The 19,145-nt window shown below is 42.7% G+C and overlaps 1 protein-coding gene across 2 annotated transcripts in view; it reads right to left on the reverse strand.

Moving 5' to 3' along the window:
* LOC124553776 (exosome component 10) overlaps positions 1-19,145 on the reverse strand; it is a 191,931-nt gene that overhangs the window by 96,752 nt on the left and 76,034 nt on the right. For both annotated transcript variants that reach the window (XM_047127713.1, XM_047127712.1), the window contains exons 8-9: positions 12,606-12,796; positions 3,951-4,107 (exon numbers count right to left, since the gene is read on the reverse strand). In XM_047127713.1, coding sequence (XP_046983669.1) covers positions 3,951-4,107; positions 12,606-12,796 — 348 coding nt within the window. The remainder of the gene's footprint in view (positions 1-3,950; positions 4,108-12,605; positions 12,797-19,145) is intronic.

Below are 19,145 nucleotides of genomic sequence, written 5' to 3' on the forward strand. Positions count from 1 at the left end.
CATGGAACACCTTCAGGATGTGTTAGAATGTCGACTTGGCTCCAGATTCCAGTGTGCAACAATCACTACCTCCTTTGGTTTGGCTTTTGAGGAAGAATTAGCTGCCATTTCTCTGTAGACATTTAGACACCTCCTTAAAAATGTCATCCACGAAGCTTGAGCTGTCACAAAGGCAAAGGGTGGAAACACCCTATACTGATGTTCACTAACAGCTGTCTGGATACTTTTATAGGACAGTGTATTAGTTTTGAAAGTTAAGCTAGTGTCAAGAATGTTTACAGTACTGACATTTCTCCTGATGGTCAGTGATGGCTGGATGTTTTATGGTTCTCCCCAAAGAATTTTCCTATCCACAAAATTTATTTAACTGTTGGTCAAGTACTTTGCTATCATTTTCCAAATTTCTCCTCATTTTCCTTACTCACTTCGTGGAATGAGTAACTTGGGGGATAGACTACAACCCTGTCTCACTTCCTTACAACTGCAGTATAGTTTCTGTACAAGTAGTAGATAACATTTTGCTCTTTGTATTTTATTCCTGTTAACTTCACAGTTACACAGAGTGTATTCCACTTTACTGTCAAAAGCTTCTTGTAAATTCACAAGTCCTATAAATGTGGATTTGTCTTATGTTCAGCTACACAATACACCATTTCACAGCAGGCTTCAGTAACAATCTGTAGTGTTCCCCCCCTCCCGCGAACCATGTAACACACAATCTTCACCATCACAAATTATTTGCAGATTTACTTAAATTGCCACATACATGTGAGTCTCTACAAATATGCAGTGCCCTCGGCCAGCTGCAATTTTGCAATTAAATCCCACAAAACTTTTTCCTGAATTTACAGGTTTCTGCTGACAATTTTTTACACCCAAACAAAGCGAGTTATACCTCCCCTTTGAGTTGAGAGATATTTGCTATATCCACAATGCCTGTTTAGTACAAGTATTTGTACAGGAGGACCACATTACAATTTCTTTGTATAAATTGTTTTACCACTTCACAAAATACTCACCTATATAATCTGTAAACTTCTGAATGCATTCAAACCATTTATGGACACATTCTTTTCAGTCTGATGTTTGTGCCTCGAAAGAGATGTCACAGGAGGATATGACAGCTTCTTCAAATGACAAAAAACAAGACAAATGTAGTCATCATGGCATAAGAAGATTGCTGACAGCTCGCAGCTCTGTTGCCAGGTTTCAATTGTGAAGCGCTAATGGCCACAAACAAAAACAGTAACCAACTACAAAGCTGTGACAACACTGATGCACTACAACAGAGATGTTCACGAAATCCCACTGTGGTACCAATTTCGGTAGGTGCACAAAGCTGCGACACTCAGTGCACTGCAACTGTCACGCTGAGTCCACCGTACACCTAAATTCCCTATTTTTCTCCATCAAATAATGAAACTGTTCAACATGTAGTGAAACACCTAACACAGTCACGACGAAGAACGGAGCAATGTTTCTCGGAAAGGATAGATCGCTACTCACCGTATAGAGGGAGACACTGAGTTGCAGACAGAAACCGCAAAAACACTGTTATACAGGCTGTATTATAAAGTACAGCAGTTTTTTTGTTCGCCTATCTGCAACTCGACATCTCCACTTTATGGTGGGTAGCAATCTATGCATTTCATAATACTGTCATTATTCCATCCTGGATTTTTCACTGTTTGATTCTGCAATGTTTTCTAGTAATTTTATCCGTTATTTTCATCGATGCTCCTGATGAACAAATTGTTGCACACTATTAAGCATTAACTACTTCTTCAATCTCCCACAGAACATCTCGATTTGCTGGTAAAGACAGCAAGATATAATTACTCATATTAGGCAGTTGTAGTTACTGTTTCTGTCATCATCATCATCATCAGCAGCAGCAGCAGCAGCAGCAGCAGCATCAGTCTGACAACTGGTCTGCTGAAGCTTTCTACACAACTCTGTCTTGTGCAAGCCTCCTCACCTCTGCGTAACTACTGCAGCCTACACCCACTTGAACCCGCTCATTGTAGTCAAGTCTTGCCCGCCCCCCCCCCCCCCAAACAATTTTTACCCCCCACACTTCCCTCCATTGGCAAACTGATGATTCCTTCAAGCTTCAGGATGTGTCCTATCAACTAATCGCTTCTGTAACTGAGGTTGTGCCACAAATTTCTTTTTTCCCCTCAATTCAATAAAGTACCTCATCGTTAGTTATTCGGCACCACATTTCAAAACTTAGATTCTCTTCTTCTCTAACTGTCCACTATCCACATTTCATTTCTCTACAAGGCTACCGCTCCACTCAAATACCCTCAGAAAATAAAAAAAGTTTTGCATCACCTCAGTTCCTATAGATTCGGAACCTATACAGAAAAAATTGGAACAGAGATCAACATAAACATCATTTCCGCCATTTTTATTGCTCATGAAAACCACACATTGCATGTTGTACCATCATACAGCGAGACCTTCAGAGGTGGTGGTCCAGATTGCTGTACCCATCGATACCTCTAATGCCCAGTAGCACGTTCTCTTGCACTGATGCACGCCTGCATTCATCGTGGCATACTGTCAACGAGTTCATCAAAGCACTGTCGGTCCAGATTGTCCCACTCCTCAACAGCGATTCGGCGTAGATCCCTCAGAGTGGTTGGTGGGTCACATTGTCCATAAACAGCCTTTTTCAATCTATCCATGGCATGTTCAATAGGGATCATGTCTGGAGAACATACTGGTCACTCTAGTCAAGCGATGTTGTTATCCTGAAGGAAGTCATTCACAAGATGTCCACAATGCGGGTGCAAATTATCATCCACGAAGATGAATGCCTCACCAATATGCTGCCGATATGGTTGCACTATCGGTCGGTGGATGGCATTCAAGTATCGTACAGCAGTTACGGCGCCTTCCATGACCACCAGCGGCATAAATTGGCCCCACATAATGCCACCCCAAAACAGCAGGGAACCTCCACCTTGCTGCACTCGCTGGACAGTGTGTCTAAGGCATTCAGCCTGACCGGGTTGCCTCCAAACATGTCTCCGACAACTATCTGGCTGAAGGCATATGCGGCACTCATCGCTGAAGAAAACGTGATGCCAATCTTGAGCGGTCCAATCGGCCCATCTGTACCGCACTGCATGGTGCCATGGTTACAAAGATGGACCTCGCCACGAACGTGGGGAGTGAAGTTGTGCATCATGCAGCCTATTGCACACACTTTGAGTCGTAACACGACATCCTGTGGCTGCACGAAAAGCATTATTCAACACAGTGTCATTGGTGTCAGGGTTCTTCCGAGCCATAATCCAAAGGCAGCAATCATCCACTGCAGTAGTAGCTCTCGGATGGCCTGAGCGAGGTATGTCATCGACAGTTCCTGTCTCTCTGTATGTCCTCCGTGTCCGAACAACATCGCTTCGGTTCACTCCGAGACGTCTGGACACTTCCCTTGTTGAGAGCCCTTCCTGGCACAAAGTAACAATGTGGACATGATCGAACTGCAATATTGACCATCTACGCACAGTTGAACTACAGACAACACGAACTGTGTACCTCCTTCCTGGTGGAATGTCTGGAACCAATCGGCTGTCGGACCACCTCCGTCTAAAAGGCGCTACTCATGCATGGTTGTTTACATCTTTGGGCGGGTTTAGTGATATTTCTGAACAGTCAAAGGGACTGTGTCTGTGATACAATATCCACAGTGAACGTCTCTCTTCAGGAGCTCTGGGAACTTTGGTGATGCAAAACTTTTTGTGATGCAAAACTTTTTGTTGATGTGAGTATTTGCTGTTTTCAGTCTGTATTATAATGTCGGAAACCACCTGCTGAAGACCCTGTAGAATCTTTCCAAACTGACAGTTCTCCAACACCTCTCTTGTCGGCACCTCCTCTAATTCATCAGCTCCCGGGAAACTTTTTCAGATGTCCGACCTCCTCCCGACACGTACCTTCTTGCAGATCTCGGTGGAGCGCTGGATGACGGAGAGCAGCAGGTTGGTGTTGCCGTTGGCGCGCTCCAGCAGCTCATTCTTCATCAAGTCGTACACGTACAGCAGGTAGTGCGTGTCCTCGCGTGCGTACTTCACCAGCTCCTCCGGCAGGGGCCTGCGGACAGCAGACGGTGGACACTGGTAACAGTGGGGTAGTCTCCAGCTCCCAGAGCTCTATGTATCATCAGTGGGAATGGGAGGGGGATGAGGGGTGTTGGGGAAAGGGAGGAGAGCATGGGGACCAGCCTGACAGACGTGTTTGGGTGTGCGTTTAGGGCACACTACACCTGGGTCATCATTGCCCATCCTGTTTTCACGAGTGTAATCCCAAAAATTAAGGGCTCCAAAGTGCTGGAGCTGTAAGGAAACTGTTTGCCTTCTCCTCTACAATGCCCATCCTTACATTGTCCATCAAGCTGTAGACCTTCTGCAACAGTTTGGATGAGACATCGCCATCCACCCAACCTGTAGTGCGGGCTTAGCGCACACTGGCTACCACTTATTTGCCCAAGTTGAAAGAACACTTGCAGGAGTCAGACCAGATAAAATTTTCTGTAACTAAAATCATTCCTTAAACTACTGAAACTGAGCATTGAGAAAGGTGTATGTTCCCTGACATTACTGTGACAAATAATGTTTTATGTCACTGCAGAGCAATAGTAATCATGTTTTAACAGCATAAATGAAAGAAAAAAAAACAGTGAAGTCCACAGTATTTGTTTATTTATTTATCCTGGTTTTGGTCTCAGTGACTACCTTCAGAGCAGTGGTGACTTGTATCTGTTGGTACTCACAGCAGCTCCATGAACTGGATCGACATACCATTAAGGAGCTTCTGCTTCGAAGATGATCACTTGGACTAAAACTGGTTAGCAGAATAAATAAGTAAACAAAATAAATAAATAAATACAGAAAACTCAACTGCGTTTAGGGTTCTGTACCTCATCTGGCAAAAATGAAATCAGTGTGCGGTCATTTTGTTATCTGTCCATCCGACTGTTACGAACAGTTTTTCTCAGGAACAGGCACTCATATCAAGTTCAAATTTATGTCACATACCAATGTCTATGGTTCCTTGGCGGCATAAAAATTTAAGCTTCAACATCAATTCAATGAAAATATGTGGCCATTTATATCAGACACTTTTATACTTGCTAACTCACTTATCAAAACCTATAGGGTACTTCCCATTTACCTAGAATCACAAAATTTGATAAGAAGCAAGGTTTCACAACACAAGTAAAGGAAAATTTTCGAACATTGTTAAACTGTAATTATATCACATAAAAAATATTCCTCTTCTACTATGAACATACACAGCATTCGCGATCTGTCAAAAATCTCTGGAATTACTGTAGGGATCTTGATCTAGTTTTCAGTAATAGGTACAGTGATTCACATGTAAGGTTTATGTACACAATTTACATATGTTATGTTAATTGGTTGAACTGAAATGAAATTAAAATGATGCCTTTCCCATCTAGCAATGATAGGCTTAAGGCTGTCCAACTAATGCACCGACAGCCTACATCTATGAACGTACAGCATCTGTAATGTTTCAGAGCAAAGTAATACTGGTAACTGATGCAGGATTGATTTTCCATAGTTTATGACAAGCTTAAGATATCCCATAAAATGTGCGTCACAGAGTTCAATGGTCCGACTGGCAAGACTGTTTCGGATGTTTGTCAATATGGCCAACTCTACGTTCTGAATTTTTTCCTACCTGTGAGAAGAGATGGTTGCTAATAGTAACTTTTATGAACTGTGAATCACATGCAGTATTCTCTTCACCATAAGAATAATACAAATATAAACATTTTGTCATGTATTCTTTCGTGTTTGCAGCTATCTTATTTCAATCCTGTCTGCCTAATAAACTACGAAACTAGAGTGAGACAACAGCAAACGCGGAAGAATACACATATCATGTCATGTTTATATTCGTATTATTCTTACGCCTAATAGTGATACAGTCAGAAATGAAGCACGGCATTTGACTAGATTTTTAAATCTGAGATGACTCTAATTTCTTTACAGAATGTAATGTACAAAAGAGGCGTCTGCAAAGATTTTCAAACGGAGAAAAACTTTAGCTAAACTCTCATTCAGAACATCTTCAATCATACGCAGTCTATTATTCGGTTCTTGTCGATCATTATCCAAGAAAGCAGCAGTGTAACAACAAATAGCAGGTTCTTGCCATTGTTTCGCTAATGAGACAATTTCTCTCTCTTTTTTTTTATTGTAAGCGGCGGTAGCGCACACAAAAACAAGCCATGCCGCGAGCGGCGACAGGCCGTAAACACTCATTTTCAGAATGCGACAAACAATGCATGACACAGTACAGTAATGCATTTTCAGCTTTGAGTGACGTAAACACCTATAACAAAGAGAACGGTACTTATCAGATCAAAGACAAATACGCAATCAATTCAAACCAGACGAAGCACTTGAAAAAGGAAGGGTACCCGTATAAATATGGACGGAGCACCTGACGCATAGCAATTGCTACCTGGTAAAGCTTAACTGCTAAGCTTACGACTCGAACCAAACTACTGTAGCTGTATCGTCATTCATTCGACCTAAATTATGTCTCGTATTATAATGGGCCAACTTTGTTTCGATTTGGAGGTGTGGCCTAAAACTTTCCTCTCACCTTGAATTTCGAGTCTCAAATTTCTGGCGCGGCTTAGATTCGGGAAAATGTTTTTTCCTTGATTTAGAGTCTCATTTTTCAGGTGCAGCTTAGATTCGAATGCGGCTTAGATTCGACTAAAAATGGTAAACAGCATCCGTATGTGGTTACATAGACAAACTGAAGAGGAGTTGCCAGCCTTAACATTCAAGGTACTCAAATGTAGCGGAAGGGTCAACAAGTGTTACTGTAAACGAGTCCAGTTCACTACACAATTTGAGGATACAGAGAAATGCTAACATGTGCCGAGCTGTGGCTGCGAAAAGTGTGCGCCTCCACACAAATGGGGTCATTACGCATTCGCCTCATCATTTACAACTCCTCACAAGAAGCCTGCAGCTGCAGAATAAGCAGCTTACAACACACCTGTCACAAAGAAGTGTGTTGTAACCAAATGCCATTTCGGACAAATGAGGTGGCATTTTCCAATTCTCCAGGACAAAAAAAAAAAAAAAAACACCAGTCAGCCACAGAGAGAGTGGCTTCGGGTATTTCTTTGTTACAGATTTGCACAATGTGACACAACACACGGAGGACAAAGCTTACGAAATTCCAGAAGCAGAGTGGGGGGGGGGGGGGGGGCGGTAAACGAGACAGTAGCTGACAGGTTGCACAGCACAGCGGGGGCAGCCAGGGAAAGGTTGGAGATGCAGGAATGATACGCAACTGCCAGAATATCACTGTTTTGATACTGCAACAAGTGGTATTTTTCTAAATTCACTCGTATATCTTGAAAAGTGAAGTGTGACTTTCAGAAATTGTCGTGGTACAATTAAGCAGTGTTTCATAAATTACTTTCTTTTCTGTGGCGGATGAGGTACATAATTTTGTTATATTTCCTATAAATATCTGTATGGTCATTTAGCTACAATGTATGTAACCATATGTTCTAAAAGTTCCAAAACTTATTTCATTCCTGGAGTACAAGTGACATTGGGGCACCAAATATGGTAGCAGCTTCACCTGAGAACTGTAAATAACAGATATTCTTTCTAACAGCTGGTTTTGAACAGGAAGTGTTAAGCAGTGGCCGTTAGGCCATAGTGTGCCAACACTGTTGTGTCACACATTGCAATGGAGCCACATATCAAAACTGAGTGAACAAGACATTCGCCAGAATATTCTGAAGGGGAGAAAAGTGTGTGTAAAGTTTGTTCCACACACTCTGAATCCTGAGCAATAACGACAAGTGGTGAACTTCCACACCACAACCAAAATTAAAAATGAGGACAATTCTTTTCTGAAAAAAATCATCACGGGTGACAAGATTTGGAGTTATCATACAAATCTATCACAAAAAGAGAAAATGCAGAATTTTAAAAGAAGTATCAATGCTTTGACAATATAATTGACATATGAGCCAATATAAGGGCCAAGTGGAACAAAATACCTAGAAAGGTGTTCTCTGACATTTTCACACAATTGTACAAATGTCCTGTGCATTGTACTACAGAGGAGGGGATGCACATACGAGGTGCATTCAAGTTCTAAGGCCTCCGATTTTTTTCTAATTAACTACTCACCTGAAATCGATGAAACTGGCGTTACTTCTCGACGTAATCGCCCTGCAGACATACACATTTTTCACAACGCTGACGCCATGATTCCATGGCAGCGGCGATGGCTTCTTTAGGAGTCTGTTTTGACCACTGGAAAAACGCTGAGGCAATAGCAGCACGGCTGGTGAATGTGCGGCCACGGAGAGTGTCTTTCATTGTTGGAAAAAGCCAAAAGTCACTAGGAGCCAGGTCAGGTGAGTAGGAAGCATGAGGAATCACTTCAAAGTTGTTATCACGAAGAAACTGTTGCGTAACGTTAGCTCGATGTGCGGGTGCGTTGTCTCGGTGAAACAGTACACGCGCAGCCCTTCCCGGACGTTTTTGTTGCAGTGCAGGAAGGAATTTGTTCTTCAAAACATTTTCGTATGATGCACCTGTTACCGTAGTGCCCTTTGGAACGCAATGGGTAAGGATTACGCCCTCGCTGCCCCAGAACATGGACACCATCATTTTTTCAGCACTGGCGGTTACCCGAAATTTTTTTGGTGGTGGTGAATCTGTGTGCTTCCATTGAGCTGACTGGCGCTTTGTTTCTGGATTGAAAAATGGCATCCACGTCTCATCCATTGTCACAACCGACGAAAAGAAAGTCCCATTCGTGCTGTCGTTGCGCGTCAACATTGTTCGGCAACGTGCCACACGGGCAGCCGTGTGGTCGTCCATCAGCATTCGTGGCACCCACCTGGATGACACTTTTCGCATTTTCAGGTCGTTACACAGGATGGTGTGCACAGAACCCACAGAAATGCCAACTCTGGAGGTGATCTGTTCGACAGTCATTCGGCGATCCCCCAAAACAATTCTCTCCACTTTCTCGATCGTGTCGTCAGACCGGCTTGTGCGAGCCCGAGGTTGTTTTGGTTTGTTGTCACACGATGTTCTGCCTTCATTAAACTGTCGCACCCACGAACGCACTTTCGACACATCCATAACTCCATCACCACATGTCTCCTTCAACTGTCGATGAATTTCAATTGGTTTCACACCACGCAAATTCAGAAAACAAATGATTGCACGCTGTTCAAGTAAGGAAAACGTCGCCATTGTAAGTATTTAAAACAGTTCTCATTCTCGCCACTGGCGGTAAAATTGCATCTGCCGTACGGTGCTGCCATCTCTGGGACGTATTGACAATGAATGCGGCCTCACTTTAAAACAATGCGCATGTTTCTATCTCTTTCCAGTCCGGAGAAAAAAAATCGGAGGCTTTAGAACTTGAGTGCACCTCGTAGAACACCTCAAGCATTAAAACCGTCATCTTAACTTTCCATATTTTTTATTAATCCAGTCGTTAAAGTTTTTGGACTGTCAGGGTATTTATAAAGTCTAGCTACATTGAGACAAGAACTAGTGGCACATTTGAAATCTCGCTCAAAGAGAAGTGTCCGGTAGCTTTCTTTGGCACCAGAAGAGGTAGGTATGAGCCGTGGGGTGTGATGAGTCTAAAGTTTCTTAAATCATCACTCTGTCAGCTTGAGAAATCACCACCACTACCAGACAAACAGCAGCTCACCAAATAAAATGGAGCTTCTCTGGTTTCTGATACCCACGATTTAGTAGGCGTACATCAACTTCACCTATGGAAAGATGAAGTCATATCGAGTCAATAACCTGCAACACACAAAACGCACTCAAAATTGAGAGATGCAAGTGTGAACTCTGGCAGCCTGAAAATCTGACAGCTGCTAAGACCACTACAGCCAATGTCTCAGTGTGCAACTCAACTACCCCTTACAGTTGACTGTTCTATACAGCACAGACTCACAGATACTGCAGTCACAAAGAAGTGAACTTTCTGAGCAAATCTCCAGCCTAAATGAAGAGTAGGCTTTAATGAACCATCAATGATGAGGCACTCTGGAACAGAGGAGAAGGATAAAGGAGGAGGAGAAAACAGCCGTGTCCTCTTCAGAAGAAAAACAGACTCCAGAAAAGCACCTGTAAAGAAGGCAAATGCATCTCGCTCAATGGCTTTTGCACTTCCCTTCACGGCTCCAGTTTGTCGAGCATCTGCCAGTTCCGAGAAGAACATCACATTTTTCGACGATTCAGTACACAACGTGATTTCAGCATGACGCCTACACTGGTACAAAAAATCCATCCTCCGGGTGCCCGAAATATTGTGGGTGGGACAGCAGTGACACATATACAAGGAAAAGGCCCCAAAATGCACAGAAATAAGGCCCTGCCTCAAATAATGAAAGAGGAGATTCACGAGTGAAGTGGGGCAGTTCTCTGGAGATGACGGACACCAGTTCCAGATGCCACCCCACACAAAGGAGAACTGGGCAGTGGGAAACCACTGCCATATACCACCTACAGAACCTCGATCTGACCAAGATTAGCTGTGTCACGGTGTGAAAGTGGTGTTATTTTTACAGGAGGAAATCTGTAGAATTTCATATTCAAGACACGTTCACAGGCTCACTACAGCAATTCGAGAATGAATGCACAGAAGAGGCCTCTGTTCTCAGAAAGGCAGAGGTGTGAGAGGGAGGAATTCTGTATCCATTACCCAGACACAGAAAATTATAAATTCTCAGTACTTTCCTGAATCTTTCTTGGAATGTCTGGGTTTTGACTCAGACTCCAACCGAGCAGAGTCCAAAAATGGCATTGCAACACTTCACTCGGTGTGGCAGCTGATCTGTACCCTCGAGTGTTTCGAAGTCGTGCCCCACACGGTTGAACCCTTGGCACTGTCCTCCCTCTATGGGTGAGTAGACTTGCATTCTGCATTATCTGGATGTTGTAAGTGATTCAGGCTATTCAATGAGTTCCAGACTCTCCTTCCTGCTGTAAAAAATAACTGGTGAAGAAACACGGGTTAAACAAAGATCTCATGCAGTGACTTCACAGTACAACCAAAGTTATTTGCGAACCGATACTTATCTACTTACACAACACTTCTCCAGCCAGTGCGAACTCGAGGGGAGCTGAATATCTGTAAATCTCGTCATTACAGTGAAATTAACTCTGTACTGGAATTTCAACATTGTGGCAGAAAAAGCATCTGTAACTGTGTTCAATTTTATTATTTCTTTATTTATTTTTCTGACTCAGTTGCATTGGCAATTTGCATCACAGTGAGTAGTTTCATATTTTTCCATTCATTATGGAACAATTAGTTGAATGGCTGAAAAATTATTACTAACACTGTCATATGGGTGATTAGGCAAAATTTGTGACTGTATTGAAGGTTTTTTGTTACAAAGGACACAAAATTTTATCTCTGATGGAGAAACGTCAACACATGTAGAAATGATCTTGGGTGTACCCTAGGGAAGTGTATCAGGACTCCTGCTGATCTTATTGTATTTTAACGGCCTTGCAGACAATAACGTCAGACTTTTTGCAGATGATGCAGTTGCCTGTAATGAAGTACTGTCTGAAAAAAAGTTGCACAAATATTTAGTCAGAATTTGACAAGATTTTAAAGTGATAGACGGATTGCCAACTTGCTTGATACATTCAGAAATGTTAAAGTTTGCATTTCAAAAAACGATAAAACACAGCATCTTATGACAACAATTTTAATGGGTCACAGATGGAACTGATTAAATTATTCAAGTACCAGGGTGTTAAACCTTGTAGGCACACAAAACTAAATGCTCACATGGGCTCAGTTGCAGCTACAGTTGGTGGCAGACTTCTATTTATTGTTAGAATACTATGGAAATGCAATTAGTCTACGTCTACATTCTAGAATGCTGCTCAAGTGTGTCACTCCCATACCAAATAGGAATAACAGCGGATATTCAACGTATACTGGGACCAGGCAGATACTTGAAGACATAAACTGTTCCTTGAAAGCTTAATTAGAAAGTTTCAAGAACTGGCCATATATGATGACTCTAGCAACATACAACTGCCTACATATCACTCACATAGGGATCACGAGGTCAAGATATAGTAATTACAACACGTACAGAAGCACTGATGCACTCATTTTCCTGACGCTCCGTACGTGAATGGAATAGGAAGAGATCTTAATAACTGGTACAATGAGACATGCACTTTGCACCACATTTCACAGTGGTTTGCAATGTGTGGCTGAAGACATAGATGAAGAATGCTCACAGATGTGAGCTATTCATAAATCCTCAACACAGAACATTCTGTGGCTTAATGTAAGTGCCTATTTCACACAAGTCACCTTCACACAAACGGTCCGACAATTCTCTACTGTGCCCGACACCGACGTGTGCCCCTGTTGTTATGATGTCCCAGCTGTTACAATACACATTATGGGCATAATCTGGTTACAAATGGCGGTCTAGCACCTGCCTCTCCCACAGCCAGCTTCAAGTGTCAGTAGCACCTAAGATAGCGCCAGATATCGTGCGCTCGCTTTACCGAATCCTCCAGTCGGCCAGCTGGTAGCGCTTGTCGGCGGTGACGTGGCAGTAGTGCTTCAGGACGAAGGCGAGCGACAGGTGGGCCAGCCCCAGCACACGCGCCGCCTGGTGCGTGTCGAACAGGTTCACCAGGTAGAGGCCCAGGTCACGCTGCAGCCACTCCACGTCGCTGTCTGCCCCGTGCAGCACCTGCAGCAAAAATCACAAATATAAACCCACAGTCTGCAGGAGAGTGATGCGCAGAGTGCGAAGGACACACACACACACACACACACACACACACACACACACACACACACACACCCCTTATCCTATCTTGTCCCCTTACTGCACCCAGCCACCACCTACCCACTGAGAACACAGTCAGTCAGGACTTGTAGTTGCGTATATCTCAATCAAAATAAAGTGACCAACAGTCGAGCACCAGGGATGGGTGTGAGTGGAGAAGGGGAGGGGGGTGGGGGTTGCTTCACATCTGTCTGCATACACTGTAGGGCTGCAGTAGTAATCCCTTCTGGGCACATTTACAAACTGCCTGTTTGGGTTTGCTTTCTTTGGTAGTAATGGTCTTATCACTTTTCTGTGCAGTTTTGCAAGAGTTTAGTACACTGTGCCATGTAATATACACACATCGCACACACAAATGATGCAAATGGCAAAAATATATCACTGTTGTCACGTTACATTACAACCATTGTCTCCAAGTGACTGTGACAAATGGCACTTGATGTAGTAGAGCCATATGACAATATTGAACAAAATGAAAGGCGTCACGTTAGTTAGCTACCCCCCCCTCCCACCCTCTACCCCCCCCCCCCCCAAAGAAAAAAAAATAATAAACATAAAATTACAGTAAAATCACATTAGAGGCTGACCTGTTCTTCCTGAAAAATCTTCCAAGCAGAGCAGTACAGTGAGAGTGATACACGTCTGCAAAGGGCAATTGATGTCAACATTGTAGGAGGTGGCTTGTAGCGTTGTACTTGTTTGTTGTATACCTAAAAAAGATGTGACTGACATGCTCTTCTTTACCACATGTACGAGGGCAGTTCAATAAGTAATGCAACACAAATTTTTTTCTCGGCCAATTTTGGTTGAAAAAACCGGAAATTTCTTGTGGAATATTTTCAAACATTCCCGCTTCGTCTCATATAGTTTCATTGACTTCCGACAGGTGGCAGCGCTGTACGGAGCTGTTAAAATGGCGTCTGTAACGGATGTGCGTTGCAAACAACGGGCAGTGATCGAGTTTCTTTTGGCGGAAAACCAGGGCATCTCAGATATTCATAGGCACTTGCAGAATGTCTACGGTGATCTGGCAGTGGACAAAAGCACGGTGAGTCGTTGGGCAAAGCGTGTGTCATCATCGCCGCAAGGTCAAGCAAGACTGTCTGATCTCCCGCGTGCGGGCCGGCCGTGCACAGCTGTGACTCCTGCAATGGCGGAGCGTGCGAACACACTCGTTCGAGATGATCGACGGATCACCATCAAACAACTCAGTGCTCAACTTGACATCTCTGTTGGTAGTGCTGTCACAATTGTTCACCAGTTGGGATATTCAAAGGTTTGTTCCCGCTGGGTCCCTCGTTGTCTAACCGAACACCATAAAGAGCAAAGGAGAACCATCTGTGTGGAATTGCTTGCTCGTCATGTGGCTGAGGGTGACAATTTCTTGTCAAAGATTGTTACAGGCGATGAAACATGGGTTCATCACTTCGAACCTGAAACAAAACGGCAATCAATGGAGTGGCGCCACACCCACTCCCCTACCAAGAAAAAGTTTTAAGCCACACCCTCAGCCAGTAAAGTCATGGTTACAGTCTTCTGGCACGCTGAAGGGGTTATTCTGTTCGATGTCCTTCCCCATGGTCAAACGATCAACTCTGAAGTGTATTGTGCTACTCTTCAGAAATTGAAGAAACGGCTTCAGCGTGTTCGTAGGCACAAAAATCTGAACAAACTTCTCCTTCTTCATGACAACGCAAGACCTCACACAAGTCTTCGCACCCGAGAGGAGCTCACAAAACTTCAGTGGACTGTTCTTCCTCATGCACCCTACAGCCCCGATCTCGCACCGTCAGATTTCCTTATGTTTGGCCCAATGAAGGACGCAATCCGTGGGAGGCACTATGCGGATGACGAAGTTATTGATGCAGTACGACGTTGGCTCCGACATCGACCAGTAGAATGGTACCGTGCAGGCATACAGGCCCTCATTTCAAGGTGGTGTAAGGCCGTAGCATTGAATGGAGATTACGTTGAAAAATAGTGTTGTGTAGCTAAAAGACTGGGGAATAACCTGGTGTATTTCAATACTGAATAAAACAACCCCTGTTTCAGAAAAAAAATGTGTTGCATTACTTATTGAACTGCCCTCGTACAACTGGAACATGACCACACTCATACGATACAGATGCTTTCTGTAAAGGCTGTGGTCAAATGTGAGGGTCCTCAATGAGTTCATGAGTCATCATGCCAGAAGTTAGGAATCGACAATGTGTTCACTTTGGCATAATCTTTACATTTATATTTGGAGGTCTCTTGCCATACTGCATTCCACAGTCTTGATTGTTGACTTAGTAACATTTAGAAGATGTGTAACTGGTAATTCCACGTATCCCCTTGCTCTGTCATAGATGGCTGCTTTGGATAACTAGTGTACTATTTCACTGCCTCGTACGGCAAAAAAATATTCATTTGGGCTTTGGTCATGTTAGTTGGTTTAGTTTAGTTGGGTATCACACGGTGCTATTTCACTTGCATCTGGTACCATGCTTCACAATGTTTTGTTACAGGATTACCTTCTTTTAAGGACTCTGTCTCGCACATAATTCCAGTTGCCATGTAGAATTTTGTGGACCAGCTATGTTGGGCCACTCCCATGCAGACTTCTCCGAAGCGGCTTCTCTGCTGCAGGAAATTGCTGAAGCTTTCCAACTAACAACTAATACCAAGTTACCAAATGATGGCTGAACACATATTTTCACTTTCAACCATCCAGTTCCGGATGTTTATTTTATAACTGCATTTACAATTCAGTTCATTAACATGACACTAATACATCCTTCCTTCATGAGAACTCAAACGAGAGTGCACCCAATCTAACATTAATACAAAAGCTTTCTTGCATTACATTAAAAACCATCATATGTTTTTCTCCTAAGAGATTCTATAATAATGTCCTAATCCTGATTATTCTATACATGGTTTCCGGGTCCATCGACTGCATACTATATGGCCAGCAAGTAGTCAGCATTCTTCCGGCTTCCATACACTGCAGCTACATCTTATCTTGTATGTCCTCTGTGTAGGAACACATACGGTACACACTGTAAATCTGTTGATATTTGAGCCCCCTACTTAGCTTAAACGTTGCGAGCATCGTCAGCTGGTGGGACAAATCTTCATACAGAGGAACAGGGCTTGACGCACAACGTCCTGTTACACTACACATGTACACCACAGTGTGGTTTCATCCAGGGGGGCGCAGAAAGCTATGCGCAGAAAGCAACGTGTTTTCTCAGCTGTGCACATGACATCACGGTGGAAGCAGCTTTGCCAAACAGTACACAGTTCGAATTGTGTGTCATTGTTTTTCTTGCGTTGTTTTGTGCTTGAAGGGGTATCTTGATTGAGTTCTTTCTTCTGAGGGACTCAGTCAACAGCGGAAACATTCGGAATTCGGGAGTGTTAACGGTTTTAGCTGTAATTGATATTTGATTCGAAACTGAAATAGTTAGCGATAGTGGACAGCGGGATCAACATTGTGTTCCCCAGCTCTACAGTTTATGGTTCGTCCTGTGAAACTCTTATTGGAGAATCTACAAGTGAGTGAGAAAATTAATTTTTACAATGCCAGGCTGTGCTGTTACGGGCTGTTTTTCCTACAACCGGAGCACAAAGGGAACTGACGTAATGTATCACAGTTTCCCGCGTAATGAAACATTACAAAAACTATGGTTGTCGAAATGTTAAGGCAGTGTAAATGTTGCTCATGCAAGAATATGCTCTCGCCATTTCGCAGAAACAGATTACTTAAGGTATTTACAGTCTGAATTGCTTAATTTGCCCCGAAAATGAATGCTCAAGCCAGATGCAGTTCCTTCATGCACTTTGCCGTGCAGTAGTGCGACTGTCAATGTGTCACCCGCAACAGAAGACAGAACCAAACGGTATAAGAAACGAGAACTACATAAGAGATCTCTGGAAAAGCTGTCACCAAATAAGAATCATCATAATAAGAGCACATGTACAGATGACAGTTGTTTTTTTTTTTTTTTTGAGACACAGATACAGTTACTTTGATGAATACTATAGCGGCTTTAGAAAGAAGGAATGCTGTTCTTACAAACAAGTGTGTGCAACTTCGAGCTCTTAAGTAGATTCATTTCAATGCGATTAAATGAATAGTTTCTGATTTATTTGAGCTGAGGTTTCGAATTTCATGTGTGTGTCAGTGTAGTTGTGATCTGATATTTTACCGATGTGTGAGGCATAAGCTGCGAAAGAATATAACTCATCAGTTTTAACTGTAATATTTTAGGAGCAGAAAAGCAGTTTAGACATCTCAATTCTGGTATAAACAAAATCTTCCGCCAAAAACTTGACGTAGACGCGCATGCCGTGTCGTCTGCTTGTGAGCGCTTGCTTCCACGCTGACGTCACTAGGCCAGCCAATGGTAGAGCAGAGCGCTTACTGCCCAACCTTATTATTTAGTAATCTTGGTTTCATCCAGCACGATGTAATTTCCTGATTCCTACTTGCGATATGTCACATCAGGTTCATCATGTCATTTGCTATTGCATGGCCGGATCTCCTACTGTGTACATTTCGTAACAATTTCAGCACTGATCTGGAACCAGAAATGATAAACTCTGAACCTGAGTGGTTCTCACTGTACTGAAGGCCTCGAAGAATAGATAAAGTCTGGCTGTTACAACTGCAAGTTCCTTATCTTGAATTTCATTTGAATATGACAGCTGCCATCACAGTACGCATGATCGTATCCATCTTCACTCTTCAAAGCATCAGTTTCGCTGAATCTTGCATTGTGTTTGGATAGGTACTCCACACAACTAGTGGTTCAGATACACTGGTACTGTAGTCTACTTCACAGCAGAGTAATGATTGTGTAGACACGCTTTATTTTAGAAACAGAAAGGTATCCATGTATGTGCCAACGAGAAGAGAAAGACTTACCCAGCCAGTACTGGACATATTGAAGGAGTTGTCAATGAAAAATGATTTTAGGTTAGATTTAACACTGGCTTCTTTGCTTGTCAGCAACTTTATGTTATTGAGAACATGTTCAAAAATTTATGTTGCTGAATACTGAACTCCTTTCTGTGCCACTGGCAGCTTCAATAGTGACCAATGCACGTTTCAATCATTCAATATGTATGAGAGCACAGCGAAAGTGACACAAATAAATTAAAAAATAAGAAAAAAACATGCATGATGCACATCTTATAGCACTCCTCTTGTGAAGCTTAGTACGCACTGTTGAGACTCATTGCCACAATTCTTTGGCGTAGACACTTTATGGCAGACTTATTCACCGTGCCATGCAAATACTTGTGTCCACAAGCAGGTCTGATTCAAGGGAGGCAGTAAGCTAAAAGTTGCGTCATCTACTGTGCTGCTGAAAAAAAATGTACTGTATGCAAACAAAACAAAGTTGCAGCAACAGTTTTTCGGAACCATTTTACTTTAGCATAAAAATAAAACATCTCATATTATGGAATCACATTTTTTTCATTATGCAGTTGTTCTGAAACGATTTTAGGGAAACTGATGTTTAAAAATATGTATTTCAAATTGCAAGTCTCACATCACATGATGTGGTGGTTATCATTTTGTTATTGCTCATGTTTCTTACAACACTTCAAAGTTAAGTAACTCACAGCCCCTTGTTCAAAGCAGAAATTGGCAGTCTGAAACTGTGATATTTCAAAGTGGGTCCCTGAACCATTTGTAGAAGAATTTGATAATCTTGTGTATTCATCCACAAGAAGTTTCTGAATTCCATTCAAGATCATCATGCCCACATATTTCTGATCTTTCAGAAGCCTAAATCTCTTTCTGTCGAGTGGAGGTTTGTTTACCAGCCTTCTATACAATTTGAGTATGTCCAAACAAAACATCTATCGCCTTATACAAATGAAGCAAAGCTGCATCACATGCTGTGTTTTACTTCATGCATGAAGAATTGAAAACCACAGGTTCTGGATTCGCATGTTTTTTAACTGTGCGGTTGTTCCAAAACAACTGCAATCAACTGGATGTCACTTAGGCGACCTGCATATCCCTAACCAGTTATCCAACCAAGAAAAGGAGTGCCACGGTTTAATGTGGAGTTCGAGCCACATTTCATTTCTGGTGAATCTTCACTTTGTTGAGAGGTGAATGCTAGGTTAAGAGACAAAGTGAAAAAAGGTGACCCTGCTTGGTTTCAGTCCCACAACCTTAAATGTTCTAGCCAGACGCTCTACTGCTTGATCACTATGCATTACACACATTTGGTTGGGCTTCATGCTC

The sequence above is a fragment of the Schistocerca americana genome, chromosome 11 (genome assembly GCF_021461395.2).
Source record: "Schistocerca americana isolate TAMUIC-IGC-003095 chromosome 11, iqSchAmer2.1, whole genome shotgun sequence".
Lineage (NCBI taxonomy): Eukaryota > Metazoa > Arthropoda > Insecta > Orthoptera > Acrididae > Schistocerca > Schistocerca americana.